The sequence below is a fragment of the Barbus barbus genome (assembly GCF_936440315.1).
Source record: "Barbus barbus genome assembly, chromosome: 3".
NCBI lineage: Eukaryota > Metazoa > Chordata > Actinopteri > Cypriniformes > Cyprinidae > Barbus > Barbus barbus.
The window spans coordinates 40,417,221-40,437,454 of record NC_136731.1 but is presented as its reverse complement, the minus strand read 5'-3'; the positions used below and the strand labels follow the sequence as shown (position 1 = coordinate 40,437,454).

The window sequence follows — 20,234 nt, the reverse complement described above, 5'->3', positions numbered from 1 at the left end:
ATAATTTTGGTTTTTAACCAATAAAAAGGTTATATTAAGTAACCTTTATAATCAATGTGGGTATGATTTTATAGAGTAAAAGTATTTTACACAACCATGTTCCACATCGAGCCAGCACAGCCATCTGTTGTGTGCAATTTCAGGATCTTAAAATATTTTTACATGTTTTAAAAAAAGCATCAAACGGCAACATCTTCAAACCAGTCTACATGGACACCTGTTGATAGCAACACCACCATTCTCAGGAACAGGACAGTACAACATCCCAAAATGTAAAACGTCTTTGAACTGCTCCATTTTCCCAGAGAGCAATATGTGCTCATCTCAAAGCCACTAAGACCACCACCATGCCACACATCAAACATGAACGCATAGAGCCTGAGGCACAGACGTTTCAAAGCACACATGCACCCTGTGTCTAAACAAGAGCCCCATCTACCCAGAGGACTTTGATGAACCACATGACTGCTTCACCCAAGCCAGAGAGGGCAGGAGCTTTAGATGTTTAAAAGGAATATCTTACTCAGATACACCCATTTTCTGCCCTCACTGGGTAATTATTGTTTATTGCGCCAATAACACCAGAAAAAGGAGAAAGATAGAGGCTCTGTTTAGTTAAACTGAGCCGAGTTTGAACTGAATCTTAAACACTTTCTACTCTGAAGTCCAAAAGGGATAATATAAGTTTGTTGTGTCCTGTTTTGGGTCCTAGAGGAAAACAGCACATCCAGCATCCCACTGGGAGATCTGACAGCAAGCCAAAAGTCGACAGCGGCATGCGCCAGTCTCATCTGCGTGTGGGTGAACAGAAAAGGTCTTTATCAGTGACAGAGGTCATAAATGTCTGTGTGTCATTATCTTTATCCATACGCCAACGATCATAATTATGTAGTCATTATGTGCATTTCATCCTCTCTCTTTTCACCCACTCCACAAATCCACTAATTTGACTTTTCTTCCTCTCTCTCTATGCACCCCCATCGCTTTCTGGGTATTTGACCCAAAAAAATTCCCACCTCCCAGTCCAACACAATACCACTCCTCTATGTTGACTTGAGTTGGAATGAGCACAGATGAGTAGAGTTGAGTTAACATTAGAGGGCTTGAGATGGGTTGTGTTTACTTGAAACAAGTTAATAGTTACACCCCCCCCCCCCCCCCCCCCCCCCCCACACACACACACACACAAAAAAAAGTTGTTTACTGACCCATGTTGTTTCTTTTGAAAACTCAAAAAAGAAGATATTTTGAAGAATGTTGGTGTCCAAACCACACTGGACCCTACTGAGAGTTTTCAAAATATTATCTTCTCTTGTGTCCAGAAGAAGAAAGTCATGTAGGTTTGGAATGACAATAGGGTGAGGAAATTATCACAGAAGTTTTATTTTTGGGTGAACAGTTCCTTAAAGTTGAGAGGACTTGGATTACGTGGACTTGAGATGGAATGACTGTATCTGAGAAGACTTCATTTGAGTTGAGAAGATGTCTTAAAATAAGATAAGATGACTTAAGTTGACTTGAGTTGATGTGACAAAATGAGATGACTTCAGATGAGATCATCTGGGTTTAGTTGACTTGAGTTGGGATGAACAATGCTCAGTTGAGGTGAGTTGGGCACAACTAAACAAGAGTTCAAAACTGTTGAGCTGAGAAACTCAACTAAAGTCCTCAGGAGGAGAGGTATTGTGTTGGACTGGGAGGTGGGGATTTTTAATGGGTCAAGTGCCCAGACGGCACAAGCTTTGGGGCCTAGAGAAAGGGGAAAAAAGAAAATGTATGGAGAGGGTGAAGACAGAGAAGAATGAATAAAGTGCTGTAGAAATTAGACCTAAAACTTGGAAATGTTAGCATATTTGCATTTACAGTTCAATCATCCTAAATCAGTGTTGTTGTTATTTTTTTATGGGTTTTGGGTTAAATGCCTGAAATTAGATCAATACATTTTTGCATTTTATTCTATGACAATACACCACTCATGACTTTATGCATCTTATGAAATGCAGTTAAACAGTTCCTAAATGGGACTACAGAGGTTGCCGGGGACATTAAACGTCACACTAATCAAGAAAACTCATTAGTCCTTTTTTACAGCCTCATGTTTATACTCACAATTACACCAAGTATTCTAACACAAACTTTCCAACTTGTGGATTTTAAATAAAGATTAAAAGAGTTGTCAAAACTTAGTGGTGGTGACACTGAAGTCACGCGAGAGTAGTTAGTTTGTAGCCTAACTTTAACTTTTTACCTCTGCCGATTGTATTTAGGCTTCAAAATCCATTTGTGAATATTGTTATGATGAGAAAAACATGTAAGAATCATAAACTGTTGTTGGCCACAGAGCTTATTTCTTGCAATAATACAAAAGTTAATGCTAAATCCTATTGGGTTTTTGTTAATGGAACAAGGGTGATCCTCAAAATTCTTCAAAAAAGCCTAAAATTGTGCCATCCAAGCAACATGCTATAGTGTAACATGTATAGAACAACATAGCACAGATATGGACACAGAGAATCACACAGAGACACTTAACCTCTGATAAAGATCATTTCTGTTCACCCAATCTCCTCTCCTCAAATAAACCTCATATATGGTCACAAACGTCCCGAAGTGTGTCAGTCTGTGTGCGGGGGTCCGGTCGCATATAATTATATAATTAGGTCTTGTCCGATTGTTCTCTATAAGAGGGCAAAGGGGCCGCTTGAATGTGTATCTCAGCAATTAGGGACTTTTCAGAGTGAAGGAATGTGGTGCGCTTGGCATTTTTGAGTAAAAGGGCAGCTCTCTGCTTGAGAGTGCCAGCGCTGCGGGATGAGATCATGACTGGAGATGCCCACTCGCTGGAAACAGCGGCATGACTTTTGCTCCCTCGCTCCCTCTTTCCTAACAGCTGGGGGAATTCCAGACCTGTTAGATTATGGATCGAGGAGATTAAGGTTTTTAGTCCTAAATCAGATTTTATGCCTCTGTTGTGCTCCCGCCCTCATAGCTGGAACATTTTAAACCTGACGAACTGACTTTTTTCACACTCTTGCTTTCTCTCTCAGGGCAGGATTTGGCTGTTTGCTGATAAGCCGTGTGTATATGAGGTGGCAGGCAGGCCGTTTGCTTTGCAGATAGTACGGTAGTGCTATTGTTGCCCAGCAGGAGTTGTGCAAGGGATAAGAATAATCTGGAATAACGCAGGCGTGAATGGAGATTACGGTCGAGGTGAAAGGCACGGTGGACCTGAGGCCTGCTGCGCTTTTAAAACAAAGACTGAACAAACGCACACTTGATACAGACACATGGAGGCATTACATAAGAGCCAGCCAGACTTGATGCCCTTTAGCCAAACACAGCATTTACCCCATATCTAACACCAGAGCCCTTTGACTTTGCCTCTGTATTAAATGTCTGTTCAAGTCTGTTAAAAGGTCACAGTGAAGCCATGTGTGAATTTCATGGTGGATAAGGATGGCAGCCTGGGACACTTTCTGGTTGGCTAAGGGAGTAAAGCAGTGGTTGCACTAGGCTTTGAGCGTGAAATTGTATTTTATAATCTATTATCTATTCAATATACAAATTTGCAGGTCAAACTTCACCAAACTTAGATAGATAGATAGATAGTATTCCATTTTTATAAGCTATCAGTGAAATTATAGTTGACTTTATATTAAAGATTTTGCGGCGAGTCAGTGTTTAGACGACAGCATAACTCATTTGACCCTATTCCCTAAAAAAACCCAATCCAAAACAAGCAGATATCCAAAGAATGCTCAGATTTCAGAAAAAAACACTAAAAGGATGAAAGGATATTAAAATAGAAAAGAGAAAGAAATAACAGATTCCCAGGACTTTTCAACGTGCCTTTAAGTTCCCTTCATTTGCCCTCTCGTGTCCCTCTCTCTCTTTATTGTTCAGTTTTTTCCCCACCCATTGAGAGCAATGTGTATGTGAAAGAATGTCATCGTGAGACGCACAGGCTGCTGTTTCCCATCTGAAAATCATGTCCAACTGTGTTGTGTCCAAATTCACAGGCTTATTTGACTGACTTACTGAATGGCACAAGCTGGGCAGTTGTAATGAGTAAGTCTACAAGCGAGAAGCAATGTATTTCTCATTTTCACTTTTAACCTAAATTACTTTAACACTGTTTGGATGTGGCTTTTTAGCTAAAGATGTTCTAAAACACAATTTGCATTTACCTGCGAGATGAACTCGCACAAACTAGTCAAGCAAATATAAGATCACCTAGACCCAGAGCTCTCTCTGGTGTTCACTTTATGTAAAGGCACTTACATTTGGCATTTGTGTCACACGTTGTTATCTTTTTTAGCAGTGTTTATTACTATTGCAACATGAATTAAGCGTTAAAAATTATGCAAATTATGAACCTCAAACTTCTTCCACTTGAGGAGAGTTGGCCTGCACACTAAGGCTTTCATTTAGTGGAATATACAGCGGAGTCAAAATAAGAGGACAATCTAATAAACTTTAATTTTACTGAAATATTTCAAATCTTTATCGCAAAGAATATTAGCTATAGGTATCTACAAACATGTTTGACAAAATATCCAAAGCATTTATAATAATAATAATAACTGTGATGAAACACAGTGATGAAAACTAGAGAACAGTAACCACTGTTGCACGAAAGATGATTACAACTAAAATTCTGGAGGGTCTAAAGCCTAAGCCTAAACTTCAGGTGGTTCATATTAGGGTTTGTCATATTATTCAAATTAACACCAGGTGACAGATTGACACAAATAACTTGGAGGTATCTGTACGTGTTCTCTGATTTTGATTAGTCTTCTTTTTCAAATATCTCAGTAAGGTACTGTGCTTCAGAATACAATTAATATATGAAATATGCTTAAAGAAAAAAATGTCCTTCTACTCCTGCTAAGATAGCGTTAAACAGGGCTTGAAATTTAGGAAATTGTTCTCTAATTTTGATCTCCCCTGTAAAACTAAAAATCTTACTGCCCCAGAGGAACGTGAAGCACACACAGACCTATATGCAGTCCCGTCCCTTTTAAAACATTGCGTTCGTTGTCTTCCGTTTTGAAGATAAGGTTGTACGAATTTATGAACGAACCTCGCATTTTAAAATCTTCCCAGTCTGCTGACATTTGTCATGACATCCACATGAAACAATACAATGCTCATGATAATTTGTGTCTCTGGTGTATAAAGTATAACGGGGACGACCTAGAACTGCCTAGCAACCACATAGAAATGCGCTCAATGAGTCCACATTAAAAGGCGAGTTTGTTCAACTTGTACGTATCTGATTACCAGACAGCTACAACTCGCCAGATGTTCCTCAGTGAATCTCCTGTATCGTCCACACACCATTAGCATCGCTGGTGCTTTTCCTTTCCTTGTTCTGTACGGTGAGCTTGTGGCTGTCAATGTGTCTGAACTCTGCTGCAAAAATCGCAAAGAGCGCAAAAAAACACATGACCAGAGCCCACTCGCATATGGCAGCTTCAGAGCGAAACCCTGTCTTATAGAGAACAAACACTGAGAAGACATAAAGTTAAGGACAACAAAATTACAATGCATTCATTTCATAACTAAAATAAAATGTTATCATCTTTTAGAGTTGAAGGATACTGCAGATGACCAAACAAGTACACAGGCTGCAGAGGATAATGCGCACTGGCACCACCCACTTGCGGTCATGTGACGGCGGGCTATAGTACGAATGCCACGCCTGGATCCAGAAATAAACCAAACCCAGGAAGAAGGCCATGAGCGCCCCAAGCAGATGAACCCCCTTCACAACGGATTGCTAATAATGCAAAAGCAAGCACAAATAAGCACAAAACAATTTACAAGCAATTTCCGTTTGTTTGTAGTCTATATACTGTACCTGGAAGTTTCCTAGAATGGAAATCCCAATGCTAGAGATGAAGCCAAGCACCAAACCGGCCGTGTTTAAATGAGACCCGGAACCCAAATCACGCATCTGCTGAAATCTGATTGTGACAATCCACAAAGCTAAGGAAAGAGAAAGAGGAAGGTCCACAGAAGGTACAGTACATGGGCCGATTTTCCAAATGAGATGAGAGGACTCACCCAACACACAGCATATGTTGCAGATCTGAGAAAACAGGCAGCTCTGGGGGTTGTATGAGCCACATGTGCTGGAGGAAACGATATTCATTGATTTTCAATGTCATATTTTCAAATTCACATCCATTTATGCATTTCTGGCTCGGACACAGTTAATCACACAACGCTTTAAGTAAACACTTCTTGAGAAAGCTTAGATCCATTAATGTTAAATAGAAGCTTATTTTTAGCTCAACAATTACCATGCTGTTAAAAATATATATGTGACCCTGGAGCACAAAACCAGTCTTAAGTCGCTGGGGTATATTTGTAGCAATAGCCAAAAATACATTGTATGGGTCAAAATTATTGATTTTTCTTTTATGCCAAAAAACATTAGGATATTAAGTTAAGATCATGTTCATGATTCCTACCGTAAATATATCAAAACTTAATTTTTGATTAGTAATATGCATGGCTAAGAACTTCATTTGGACAACTTTAAAGACGTTTTTCTCAATATTTTGATTTTTTTTGCACCCTAAGATTCCAGATTTTTAAATAGTTGTATCTCGGCCAAATATTGTCCGATCCTAACAAACCATACATCAATGGAAAGCTTATTTATTCAGCTTTCAGATGATTGACACTTAAGACTAGATTTGTGGTCCAGTGTCACACATATATATATATATTGAACACACTGTCCCACATGGCCTCGTTTTCATTCCTGTCAAACATTATACATGGCGCTACCCTGACTAAGTCTAATTTACAATACATACCTGATGAAAGGGAATTCTTGGGTTATATTAACAGTGTTATTGGACACAGCTATGGCATACCTGCACACAAACAAGTGCAGAAACAGTCAAATAAGTAAATACGTTATATTGATATTGAAAAGATATTGAGGATATTAAAAGAGTGAGAGAAGCATGAAGTAATACTCACACAGCCCACAGCCCAATAGTCCCAAACACTGCCAGGGTGATGGGAAGTAATGCCCACGCCCACATGATGGACCAATCAGATCACCTGTGGAAAGACAGAGTATAAACACACATTTATTAGCATGTACAAATTTCACTGTGACCTAGCAAACTTTTCAATGACTGAACAGTTCCCTATAAAGCCTTCACAGGATATTCGACCAAGGCATAGACAGGTCAAAAAATGATTTAGTTCATTAATAATAATTACATTAATACTTTAAATACATTTTAGATTATTACAAATGATGTATTATAATGAATATATGGAGCAACAATTAAATTGTTGTTAAATTAATGTTTATTGCATATTTCAGGTTAATGAGTCTCACTATGATGGTGTTTAGTGCTTGTGTGAATGACACTGTGCACCTTCTATATATGTTATTATTTAAAAGATGCTTGTGATGGGCTTTGGTTCATCATGTGACTTTCTCATCACCACCTGCATTTGGTGCTTATCAGTGTAAGATACAAAACAGATTTCAGTACTTCAATAGGTTGGTATATTAACATTATATCAGTTAAAGCAATGATGGTATTGAACTGTAAATTTAAGTTAAAACCTAAAATGTTGTTACCGTATTTTTTACGGTAGAATTCCAGCTGCCGTTTTTTTACCGTAAATTTTACAAAATTGTTTTTTTACAGTGAACCTATGAATCGGAAGTTAACTCTAGATAAACAGATTTAGGAAGTATCTGCTTAGATTTTTACAACCACACCAATATAAGATATCACACAGTGTTTAGGGGAGTGTTGTGTTTTTCGCCAAACACCTGTCCCGGTTATAGTGATGTTGAAAGTCTTTACTAAAGAACCGAATATGAAAAAGAGTCCTCTTACTTTTCTGACTATTAAATTCCCTTTCAGCGTTTTTCAAGCTGTACATCTGCCAGATTTCCTTCAAATGGCAAAGACTGGTATGCAGATATTGAGACTACGGTTTACCGTCTTTCGGATGAGACGTTAAACCGAGGTCCTGACTCTCTGTGGTCATTAAAAATCCCATGGCACTTCTCGTAAAGAGTAGGGGTTTAACCCCGGTGTCCTGGCCAAATTCCCTCTACTGGCCCTTGTCTATCATGGCCTCCTAATAATCCCTATACACTTGATTGGCTCTATCACTCTCTCTCCTCTGCACCTGTAGCTGGTGTGTGGTGAGCGCACTGGCGCCGTTGTCCTGTGGCTGCCGTCGCATCATCCAAGTGGATGCTGCACACTGGTGGTGGTTGAGGAGAGACCCCCCCCACATGATTGTAAAGCGCTTTGGGTGTACAGCAAAACACAATAAAATGCGCTATATAAATGCATCATTCATTCATTCATTACTGCTTCACTGGGAATTAATATTACTGTCCATCTCCCATGTATTATTTTCTCAGGCCGCAGAGTAGAATCACTTTGGTTCCTCTTTTCATTACTCCTGGGAAAATTGTTCTTACCACTAAGTACAGATGTTTAAAACCATGTAAAACCGTTTTTATGACCATTATTAGAAAATAATCTTAATTCAGGGCGTCAATGCAAAGGGTTTGATTGAGACACCAAAGGATTTGTCTACCAGACCTCAAACCTATATAACCACTAATAGAGCCAATAGTCTATTTTGGACTGTCTGTAATTTCTGCCAGCTCACTAAAAGGACTAAAAAAAGTCCACAAATAAACATTAGACATGCAAAATATGAGAATGAGAAAAGACTACAGAAATATCCCAATCTGTGATTTTAGCATGCTAGCTGTAGATACAGTGATTACAGCTAAAAATAATAATTAAAAAAGTGTTCAGTTTAAGAAAATAAACCTAAGGTGATAAAAGTAGTAAGAAATCTTAACTTTGAGGAAAGAGACGATGAAATAAGTAAAAGAAACGGAAACAAGCAACGCATACATGTATGCTAAAACTCAGTAACGTTACCGTTCAAAACTCGGGTCGGTAAGATTTATTTATTTATTATTAGATAGCCTATATATTTTCATTTAGCAAGAATACGTCAAATTGAGAATTTTAAATAAATGTTTAGACGTTTCTGATTCATTGCATTTTAAAATAGAAAAAAAACATCTTTTTTTAATATTTCATATTTTTAATATTTCATAACATTGCTCTTTTACTGTATTTTGGTCTAAATAAATATAGCAAATCAGAGACCTCTTTCAAAAACATTTAAACAACATTAATGACTCTTGAGCGGTATTGGAATCGCAAATGAGAAGAACCTCTTAGCTACTTACCTCTCACCTACGCGTTCCTTGAATCACATTATATCTCACACACACACACACACACACACACACACACACACCTGCTTTTCCTTCAGATAGCGATGCATCACTCAGAAACAGTACCTGCTCGTCAATGCAAACTAATCAAACTAATCTATCTTCTGGATACATACCCCATTAAAAAAAATATAACACGCTGTAAAATACTTACAGTGCTGCCAAACTATTAATCGCATCCAAAAATAAAAAGTTTTTATTTACATAATATGTGTGCTGCGTATATTTATGTATTTATAAATACAATCCATGTTCAGATAAATGTTTATATATTAGATTTTTATATAATATAAATTATATTAATGTAAATATTTTCCAAATGTATACTGTATATGATTATTTTTATATACATAGTACACATATATTATGTAAACAAAAACTTTTATTTTTGGATGCGATTAATCGTTTGACAGCACTAATATATATAAACATGACAAAACCATCCTGAACGGAAGGCTGATCTCAGCTGGTCTTTATCAGGTTGGTTGGTCAGCTGGTCTTAGTTCATCACACTGGGAGACCAGCTGAAGAACTGGTCAAACCCCTCTAAAACCAGCCCCTTAACCAGCTTCGAGCAGCTTTTTTATTTATTTTATTTTTTTCAGCAGGGACTGCAAAGTTCCAGTTACAGTTACCTTGAAGTCAGTAGTCTTCTCATGCTTGTTTTCCCAAATGCTGTCATGTTGCTTTTTAAGGGTAATTAGGCCCATTACCCCTTCCCTCCCTCCCAATATATGTATATCTGACAATACAGAAATATTTAAGGGATAAAAGTTACATAATACACTTAAATCAGACAAATTGAGCTAATTTAATACACCCATATTCAAAAAAGTTCCTCTATAGTTGAATTAAAAATGTAATTTTTTTATTTTTAGATTGGTATTGTTGATCTTTCACACACACCTGAGTAGTAAACATCAATGTGCCTTTTTTACACATTAAAATGACTATACATGTGACTTCAGAGAATTATATGTCAATATGCCACATAAAAGACCACAAAAGACTGAACACCTTGTTTATTGTAATACTGTTCTGATGTGTCACGTATGTGTTTGTTTCAGAGCTCTAGTTCAATCTTGACATCCATTTTACTCTCGTATGGCTCTAGAACAGGCCTGACCTCCTCAGACAAAAACCTTGTGACCTGAGACACAGAGAAAGAGGAACGGTATCACAGCTCACATCATTCATAAAAACATCAAATATGAGATAAACATTAGTAGCACAGTAGGGCTGTCATATTGGCTGAAAAACCAAATTCGAATTTTGTACCAAAATATTATCAATATTAATAAGGCATAATTTCTGTTAGGAAAAAAAAAAAAAAAAAAAAAAGTTTTGGCTTCTCTCCTGAAGCCACATAGAGCAAAATATTACCGTACTAATGCACGTTTCTTCAAAGTAATAAAAAAAAAACAAGACTGTCTTTGAAAAAAGTGCATGTTTATAAATAATAATTACGTTGCTTAAACAATTAAGAACAACCAGCATCATGTAAATATGAATAGATTAATACTAAGGACCGAAAACCAATCACAACGAGTAGCCTACTTTTTCCATTTACAAACATGAGATGCAGAAAAACTGCCATAAAGTCTGGAGACATGTTTTTAAAAAGCTGAACTTACATTCATTTTACATGGCTTTCTAAACATGCTGCTCTTGTGCGAGTGCAACGGTGATAGACGTCCCTCTAGAAAATGCAATAAATATGCTTTGTGTGAACAGCTTGGTTCTAGTTTTGAGGTAAACAACATCTTCCCCACATTGATGTTCTCTTTTTCTGCTATATTTTGAATGAGCAGCGCCGCATCCAGTGCATAGACTAAAAAAAAAAAAACATGAAAATGTAGCAACACCTATATCTTCATAACATCTCGTGTGCCACATAAGGCTGCCTGACACGCATCTAAAATTTAAATGCAGCGTTTTTGCATTCAAATGTGGATTTTTATTTTAAATTCGAAGAATATTTGATTTTTTTGACAGCCCTATAGCACAGCAGTGGAATGATGTATAGGTGTGCACCTGTTGTGGGGCTCGGCCGATGAAAGTTTTGGGGTCCAGTAAGTCATCCAGCTGTCCGAGTATGGGAGTGAAATATGGATCAGCCCGAACGCGAGCCAGCAGGTCATTATCCCCCCCTTCCTGTTTGACTACAGCTGCAGCTTGCTGGGACAGCACCCGAATCTTCTCATGGCAGTCCTGAGTGTGTTTTCAGTACAGACAAAAATCAGTCGGTCAGTGTTAAACATCAGTTTATTTCCTGCATGGAAGTCTGAAACATCTACTGTGCTTACAGTGAAATAATTACAGTGCAATCATGAGATGCTTTGCCAGAGAAAGTTGAATTACAAGACAAGATGCTTCGGATTCATTAATCACCTGTCTGTTTCCTCCAGCCTTCACCATGGCCATGATGATGTTTTCAGTCGCCATGAAGGGCAGCTCATGACGGATATGCCTCTCAATCACCTACAAAAAGAGAGAATGAAGAGAAAAAAAAAAAAAAAAAAAAAAAAAAAAAAAAAAAAAAAAAAAGTAAAATGAGCAGTGCTGTCAATTTAATGTGATTGAAAGTAATATACAATTACTTTTTCTTAAGTGTTATTGTATTTTGCCTTGTTTGCTGTTGTTACATTGATGCTATAGGGAGATTTGTAAGGTGACATTGAAAGGCATGAAAGGTGCCTATAAATAAAAATGAATGAATGAAAAATATATACATGTAATAAATTGTCTAATGTAAAGTTTTTGAATGTCCTAATTGGATCAAAAGTGACAGTAAAGCCATTTATACTGTTTCAAAAGATTACATTTCAAATAAATGTTGTTCTTTTGAACTTTATATTAAAACATTTTTCAAATGCATGATAGTTTCCATAATCGTGTGACCCTGGACCACAACACCAGTCATAAGGTTCAATTATTACTTTCCATTGATGTATGGTTTGTTAGGATCGGACAATATTTGGCTGAGATACAACTATTTGAAAATCTGGAATCTGAGGGAGCAAAAAAAAAAAAAAAAAATCTAAATATTGATAAAATCGCCTTTAAAGTTGTCCAAATGAAGTTCTTAGCAATGCATATTACTAATCAAAAATTATGTTTTGATATATTTACAGTAGGAAATTTACAAAATATCTTCATGGAACATGATCTTTACTTAATATCCTAACGATTTTTGGCATAAAAGAAAAATCAATAATTTTGACCCATACAATGTATTTTTGTCCATTGCTACAAATATACCCCGGCGACTTAAGACTGGTTTGGTGCTCCAGGGTCACATATTTAGCAGCACAACTGTTTTTAAAAAGTGTTTCTTGTGCACTTATCGTATTAGAATGATTTCTGAAGGATCATGTGGCACTGAAGACTACAGTAATGCTGAAAATTCAACTCTAGCATCACAGAAATAAATTACATTTTAAAATGCCAAACTAGAAAACCCTTGCTTTAAATTGTAATAATGTTTCACAATATGACTGTTTTTGCTGTATTTTGATCAAATAATGCAGTCTTGATGACCAAAAGAAAATCAGTTGTGTATGCAATTAATTATGATTAATTTGAGTAAATTTATGATTAAGTAATCATGTAGTTAATTTTATTAAAATACACTAATAATTCCCCAATAAAAACTTTTTTCTACTGAGACAGCCACATATACACACACCTTAGGATACACCACCAGTCCTTCAGTGATGTTCTGCAGAGTGCTGAGGATGATGTCCGCTGTGAGGAAGGACTCGGGCAATGAGATCCTCCTGAATACACACAAAAAGAAAATAGAGGGGGCCTAAAGTTACATCTCTCAGAGTCAAAACACTGCAGTGCACAACATCACATGGTCAGACCACAGATATCGTAACAGTGCCTGTTAGCGCTGTCGTCCAGGGTCCTTTCCAGCCACTGCACTGCTGCTGTCTGCAGGGGGTCTGATACCAGCGCCATCAGGTGACGAGCCAGACTGCAGCAGCGCTCCGCACGCATGGGGTTTCTCTTGTACGGCATGGCACTGGAACCTGCAGACAGAGGACAACAGGACAGATCTAAGGGGCTGATTTATTATATCAGTCATTATACAAATTCTCTGTCTCGCATACAAACTCACCAATCTGCTCTTTCTCAAACGGCTCCTCGATTTCCTTCAGATTCGCCAACAGACGGATATCAGTGCAAATCTACAGCAAAATTGATTGAGAAAAGGAGGATGTTCCAATTAAATCAACTGAGGTTTGTTGCTGTTCTGTGATGATCACCGTAGACTTTTACAGCAGCTCATTTAATCAATGCATAAAGCTGATCTGAGTTTATTATTTGTGACCCTGGACCACAAAACCAGTCATAAGGGTCAATTTTTGGAAATTGAGATTTATACATCATCTGAGAGCTGAATAAATAAGCTTTCCAATGTTTGTTAGGATAGGACAATATTTGGCTGAGATTCAACTATTTGAAAATCTGGAATCCGAGGGTGCAAAAATAAAAAAAAACAATTGAGAAAAATCCCCTTTAAAGTTGTCCAAATGAAGTTCTTAGCAATGCATATTTCTAATCAAGTAAGTTTACAGATGGAAATTTACAAATATCTTCATGGAACATGATATTTACTTAATATCCTAATGATCATCGATCATTTTGACCCATACAATGTATTTTTGGCTATTGCTACAAATATACCCCAGTGACTTAAGACTGGTTTTGTGCTCCAGGGTCACATTTGTGTCTGACCTTGTGAACAGTGGCTCCGAGGCTGGCCAGCACACAGAGTGAGTCGATATCCACCTTACGACTGTACGTCTGACCCGTCACCAGGTATGATCTAAAAAATGAAGGAGAAACTGATTAACCATGTGCACATAAAGTCATAAGCAAAGTAAGATTCTAGCTAACAACACACTATTGAATAACACGAAGCATTTAGAAGCATTTATTAAACGATGAATGCAGACAAGAAATAATAAGAGCATACTTTTTAAAACCAGCCATTTCAGTCACCTTCCTATCCAACTCCTCCACCTAAAAGAGAAAACAGTGAAAAAATGAAAAATTGGTCAGTGTTTTTTTATTTATACATACAAAAGACGACTCTTATATACTTATCATGGCTGCATGTATTTGATCCAAAAAATAAGAGTAAAAACAGCAATAATATGAAATATTATTAAACTTTCAACGGTTTTCTATTTGAATACATTGTAAAACGTACTTTATCTCTTTGATGGCAAAGCTGAATTTTCCTTAGCCCTTACTTCAGTGTCACACAATCCTTCAGAAATCATTTCTTAATAAAAAGTATTAAAGCATTAATTTGAATTTTTCTTTTCTTTTTGTAACAGTATAAAAGGGTTTACTGTCACTTTTAATCAATTTAATGCAACCTTGCTGAATAAAGGTATTAACTTATTTTCAATATATATTTAAAAAATGTACGGACCACAAACTTTGGAACGGTAGTGTATACAGTATATACGCTGGAGACAAAGTACACTCTAGGTATGAAGTAAGCCAGTGTTGAGGCATAAAACTTTGATGCAGCTGCATTCACCTTCTCATGATTCCCCTGGAAGAGCTGCAGGAAGCTGGCCTGAGTGCCTGTGGTTCCTTTGACGCCCCGGAAGCGCAGGTCCTCTCTCGCACGCTGAAGATTACGCATGTCCATGACCAGATCCTGCAGCCACAGACAAGCACGCTTCCCGACTGTAGTCAGCTGAGCTGGTCTGAGAAAAAGATGGGAACCAGGACAGGGACAATAAAACCCCAAACCAGTCTAGTATTGTTGTTTTAAATGAAGAAAAGTTAGAAAGAATAGAAAAAATTAGCATGGAGAATAATGTTATGCAGGTTACTAAATGAGTCAGTGTTGAAAGGTGAGTGGGATGTGTCAGAGATGACAAGAATAGAAAACAAGGAGGAAGAAAAGAAAATGGTAGAAAAGGTCATTTTACATGCAAACTCTAAACATACTATTATATCTAACTATTTATTTGTCAGGTCTGGTGCATGCACTGAAATCTGAATTTACTCACTGATAATGGGTGAAGCCTAAAGTCGGCAGGTGAGCGTATTTCTCTGCAAAGTTCGCCAGCCTGTCTATGACACGAGCCAGCTGTAAGAAAGAGAGAATGCTTACTGCAAGTGGATGCGCTGGAAATAAAATAAATTAACCTATATAGTAATATTGAAAATCCAAAATTAAAATAAATAAAAATCTAAATACTAATAAAAACTATAACTGTATATATAAAAAAAAAGCACTGGTTGGAGGATTAGAATTAGTGTTCTTTTAATTGGATTAACTAACTGATCACAACATGTTTTAAACGTAAAACTTACATGTAAAAGGCCTAACGATTAATGTATTGTTTTATTATTGAATTTAATACAAATTTTAAACTTGAAGCAAATAATATTACCTACATTTTTGAAAATAAATTAAATTTAAAAATGTAAAAAAACATTACACATCTATTTATTTATCAAAACTAAAAGAACATGATTCAATTTATTTATTTACATTTTTCTGAATTCATATTGTACAGTAAATCTGATTTTATTTCTACATGGCACTTCTAAGCACCTTCATAAGCATCAGTTGGTTTGATTGAAATGGTAAATATCAGAAAGTATCAGGTTACCTTGGGTAGCAGGATATCAAATCCATCACGCAGCATTATCAAATCCTACAGATAAAACACACACACACACTTAAGAAGGCAATTTTCAACATTTTAAAATAAAATTGTGATTTAAATTCTGATTTTTCATGGTGGCTAATATATATATGGAATTTTCTGAGCTGAAAATGGATTTAATTCATGTTCCCTCTATAACCATTCGGCTCAGAAAATTCCAGGAGTCCAATCAATAGTAACAGATAATGACAAGGTAATATTTTGGCCTCACCGTATTGTCTCCCACATAACAGGAAGTGGCACCCAAGTGGATGATGGGAGCAGCGGTGGGACAGCAGTGAGAGAAGGTGTGCACGTGAGCCATGACGTCATGCCTCAACTTCCTCTCCTCCTCCGCAGCCATGACGAAATCAATGTCCTCCAAGTGAGACTCCATCTCGCTCACCTGGGCATCGGTTATGGGGAGATCCAATTCCTGCAGAGAAGATATTAGAGCGCTAAAGAGATGTACTGAAGCTGCTATGAAACGCAAGCAGCAAAACTTCTTTTCAGTATCATCAGCATTTAATTATGCATTTCTATTAAATTTACATTACATTTAACACCATTCAACACTCACTTTAACTTCATCTTTAGAAATGCAATTTAATAAGACTGCCAAATTTGTAGCAAATCTTATTTTTTAGGATTTTATGATAATTTTTCAATTGTAATTAGTGCTGTCAAATGATTAATCGCAATTAATCGCATCCAAAAATAAATAAATAAATGAATTTCACATAGTATGTGTGTGTGTACTGTGTATATATAAATACAAACACATGCATGTATATATTTACATTCATATAATTTATATTATATATAAATACATTTAATATATAAATGCAACAATTTTCTTAAATATATTCGTGCATGGTTGTGTATTTATGTATACATAAATATACACAGTACACAGACATATAAGTTACTATGTGAACAAAAACCTTTATTTTGAATGCGATTAATCGCGATTAATCGTTTGACGGCACTAAAAGTAATTAATCTCTTATCATTGGCCACATTTGGAATATCAGTGCAACATTACAAAATGTGTTACAGACAGTAAACTGAAATAAGCACAGTCGCTTCATCTTTAGCAATACACAGACAGAGAGAGGATAAAGGTCAACTCTCAAGAGCCACTCTCCTGTTACCCTGACATTTACATGAGTTATTTTGGAAAGGCACACACGCTTTCCCAGGGCTTCGTCTACTGCTGTTTGTGCCTCGGTGTGTCCCAAGGACTACATCGGTAAAGTTCTGTAGCGTAACTTCATTTCCAGAGCATGATCATACAAGCAGCGAACAGACTCCCGTCTGTCTCCACAGGTCAGAGAATGACCACCATGTGACCGCAAGACTGTGTTCAATTAAGTGCTAGTCAAACAGATTGTGCCCTTTATTTGGAGCTTGATGGATTACTGGGTGATCACACAATTTTAGTTCTTGCTTTCTTTACACAAATCAAACAAACAATCAATATGACCCATGTCAGCTAAACCAGCAAATTTCACAGCTCTACAGTCAATATCCATTTCTAATCAAGTCAACTATTGTTAGTCTCAGCAACTGAATATCTGTTATCTGAATTTGAGGGTTTTATTCTAATACACGTCCCAACATTATCTTATAAACGGCTTACTATAAACTTAAGGTTTGAGAAATCCAGTGATATTTAACCTGACACATACAGAGCTATGTACACAAGACTTATTGACACCAAGTTTATAGGTGTAAATATAAAAATGCACATGCAAAACAAACCTACTAAATACAAAAATACAACAGCGCAAATAATCATATTGCTGTAGTTTTAGACACATTGCTGTGGTAACATTAGGTTTCTTTTTGGACCTGTTCCATATTAAAGCCATGAATAGAAGTGCACTGGACTATCATGTACAAACAAAAAACATCGTACATAACTACAGCAATCATTCATAATTATAGCAACCATGATATGATATTACACCACTTACAAAGATGTGCAATGGTGGTAGCATTTTAGGTAACAGTTTATTTTGATAGTCCACTTTAGCCATTCTTCTAACAGTGAGTAACTTTGCAACTACATGTCAACTAGCAGTCATTAGAGTATTAGTGACTGTCTGCAAGTATGTGTCAATATCTTCTACTAACCCTAAACCTAACCTAACAGTCTACTCTGAGAGTTAGTCGACATGTAGTTGCAAATTAATGAGAATTAGTCGACATGTAGTTGCCATGTATTTACAAAGTTACTTATAGTTAGTAGAATGTATAAAGTGGATTATCTAAATAAAGTGTAACCACACTTTATTGTACAGTCCTGTTCCTCATGTACATATTGTAGTAATTACAATAACTAGGCACTAACCCTGAACCTACCCCTACCCCATGTAGTTACCTTATATTACCAGTACTTTCTTGGATAAGTACAATCACGTGCAACCACAATAGTAGCACCATGGTATTCTTGGAAAAATCTTACAGCATGGCACACACAACCCTGCTGAAATATAAAACTACAAAAAACAATAGATCCCTGCCCAAAACACAATGGCAAATGTAATGGATTTAATGGTTATAGTATTGGTTTCAATGGAAACTATAATGGTGACTAAGTTACTGGTATGTGATGGATTCTATTGGTGGGATGTTGAATCCTATTGGGAAAATGGCCAAAACACACTACAAAAAAGGAATTTTGTAATGTTTTTAACTTGAAAAAGCTAATGGTTCATAATGGTATTTTAATGGAAACCATTGGAATGTCTGTGATGGTTTCTATTGGGCTTCTAAAAGCACTACTACCACGTAATACCATCAATGTATGGTACCACCTCAGGACTTTTTGTCTGGTCCACTTGTGAAACATTAAATATTGCAGCTCAACTCACGTGCACCCTTTCCCGCTATTTTTAGACCGAGAGCGCTGGCAACCTGAGACTTCCACTCACTCAAGGTCAAAAACTTCAGACAGAGTCGCACTCGGCACTCAGAGAGTCACGGAGCCATCATTATAACCCTATAGGAATAATCCCAGAATAAATAAACTGACCTTTTCGGCCTTAGCGAGGTAAAGCCACAGTCTCCTCCACGTGGTGAATTTTTTCCTGTCGCTGAAGTTGTAGGCCATCTCTTTGCTGGCGTACCGGGACACCAGCGGTGAGCGGTACTTCATGAACTCTTCCCCGGATCCCTCCATTCCAGCAGCGGGTCAGTGCAGCGCCGTCCACACGCGGACTACCAGCCAGAGCCACTCTGTACTCTGTTTTATGGAGGGTTGCGAACCAACTTTTGAGGTGCATACCGCCACCTACTGTGATGGAGTGTGAAGAGAATGAACCAAATACTCCTATAACCTATTATATAACCCACTATTCTTAATAAATCTCATGACTGTATTTATTTATCACATAAACATGTGTAATGCTTCCCTATAATGTGTAAAGTAAGCTTTAGATTTGAATGTCCTGTTCGTAAATGTGTGAAAATAACTTGTTCTGGTCTACTTAAGATGTGAATTATTTTGCTTTTTTTATGTTATTTTTTTTTTTAACATGACACGAGTCCCAAACTGTCTGCCATTTCCTATTGCATGCTTCTAAAATAAAATATTTTCCTTCTGATCTACTGAGTGAAATGTTTATATTTGGTTACCCACATAAATCAAATTAGGGGTGTGCAGCTTCAGGGCTTCATATACTTTCTATATTTAGTTTACATAATTAAAAACAAAACAAACAAACAAAATGCCTATATACTATGCTCTAACCCTGTATCTTTAAGAAAATTAAAGAGAGCCTTACTACACACATGAAAAATAGGCTACTATAATAATTTATAGTAAATACTATAGTGTTTTTGAACCATAAGGTACTTGAATTAATGTGTTGTGGTAATTCTACTGTTGCTGTGGTATAACAACTATAGTAATTACTTTACCCAATACTACTAAGTTCTCTACAACTATAAGGTATATTATACTACAATACGCTACAGTTTACTGTAGTAAAAACTAAAGTATACTACAGTATTCATTACAGTTGATCAGTTAATACTACAGTATGCTGTAGGATTCATTAAACAATAGTTGTAAATACAATAATATATACAGTATACACTTTACTATAGTATGGTTTAGAAACACTATAGTATGTACTATAAATTACTATAGTATTTTTTCAGTTTCTCTTCTGCCCCCCAAATCCCCTTCAAACTCCATTCTTGTTCCAACTCAT

The 20,234-nt window shown here is 36.7% G+C and overlaps 2 protein-coding genes across 4 annotated transcripts; both read right to left on the bottom strand.

The window, feature by feature from the left end:
* Positions 1 to 1,902: 1,902 nt before the first annotated feature.
* LOC306848388 (modulator of macroautophagy TMEM150B-like) lies at positions 1,903 to 9,465 on the bottom strand. Of its 3 annotated transcripts, none has more exons than XM_079382901.1 (7): positions 9,275 to 9,319; positions 7,000 to 7,083; positions 6,831 to 6,890; positions 6,070 to 6,137; positions 5,864 to 5,991; positions 5,605 to 5,782; positions 1,903 to 5,511 (listed from the first exon to the last, which is right to left on the bottom strand). In XM_079382901.1, the coding sequence occupies exons 2-7, from the start codon at positions 7,062 to 7,064 to the stop codon at positions 5,312 to 5,314; spliced, it is 699 nt and encodes a 232-aa protein (XP_079239027.1). In that variant the 5' UTR covers positions 7,065 to 7,083; positions 9,275 to 9,319; the 3' UTR covers positions 1,903 to 5,311. The 3 variants fall into 3 exon arrangements, with proteins under 3 accessions (XP_079239027.1, XP_079239029.1, XP_079239028.1); XM_079382903.1 differs by lacking the exon at positions 9,275 to 9,319 and adding an exon at positions 9,346 to 9,465 and having other exon boundaries at positions 4,226 to 5,511; XM_079382902.1 differs by lacking the exon at positions 9,275 to 9,319 and adding an exon at positions 8,182 to 8,306 and having other exon boundaries at positions 4,226 to 5,511.
* Positions 9,466 to 9,688: 223 nt separating this feature from the next.
* On the bottom strand, positions 9,689 to 19,292 carry LOC306845116 (adenylosuccinate lyase-like). The gene is made up of 13 exons (XM_079377707.1): positions 19,052 to 19,292; positions 16,244 to 16,447; positions 15,976 to 16,020; positions 15,367 to 15,446; positions 14,886 to 15,057; positions 14,310 to 14,356; positions 14,069 to 14,159; positions 13,449 to 13,518; positions 13,212 to 13,359; positions 13,011 to 13,101; positions 11,714 to 11,803; positions 11,357 to 11,533; positions 9,689 to 10,472 (listed from the first exon to the last, which is right to left on the bottom strand). The coding sequence occupies exons 1-13, from the start codon at positions 19,196 to 19,198 to the stop codon at positions 10,386 to 10,388; spliced, it is 1,449 nt and encodes a 482-aa protein (XP_079233833.1). The 5' UTR covers positions 19,199 to 19,292; the 3' UTR covers positions 9,689 to 10,385.
* Positions 19,293 to 20,234: the final 942 nt, after the last annotated feature.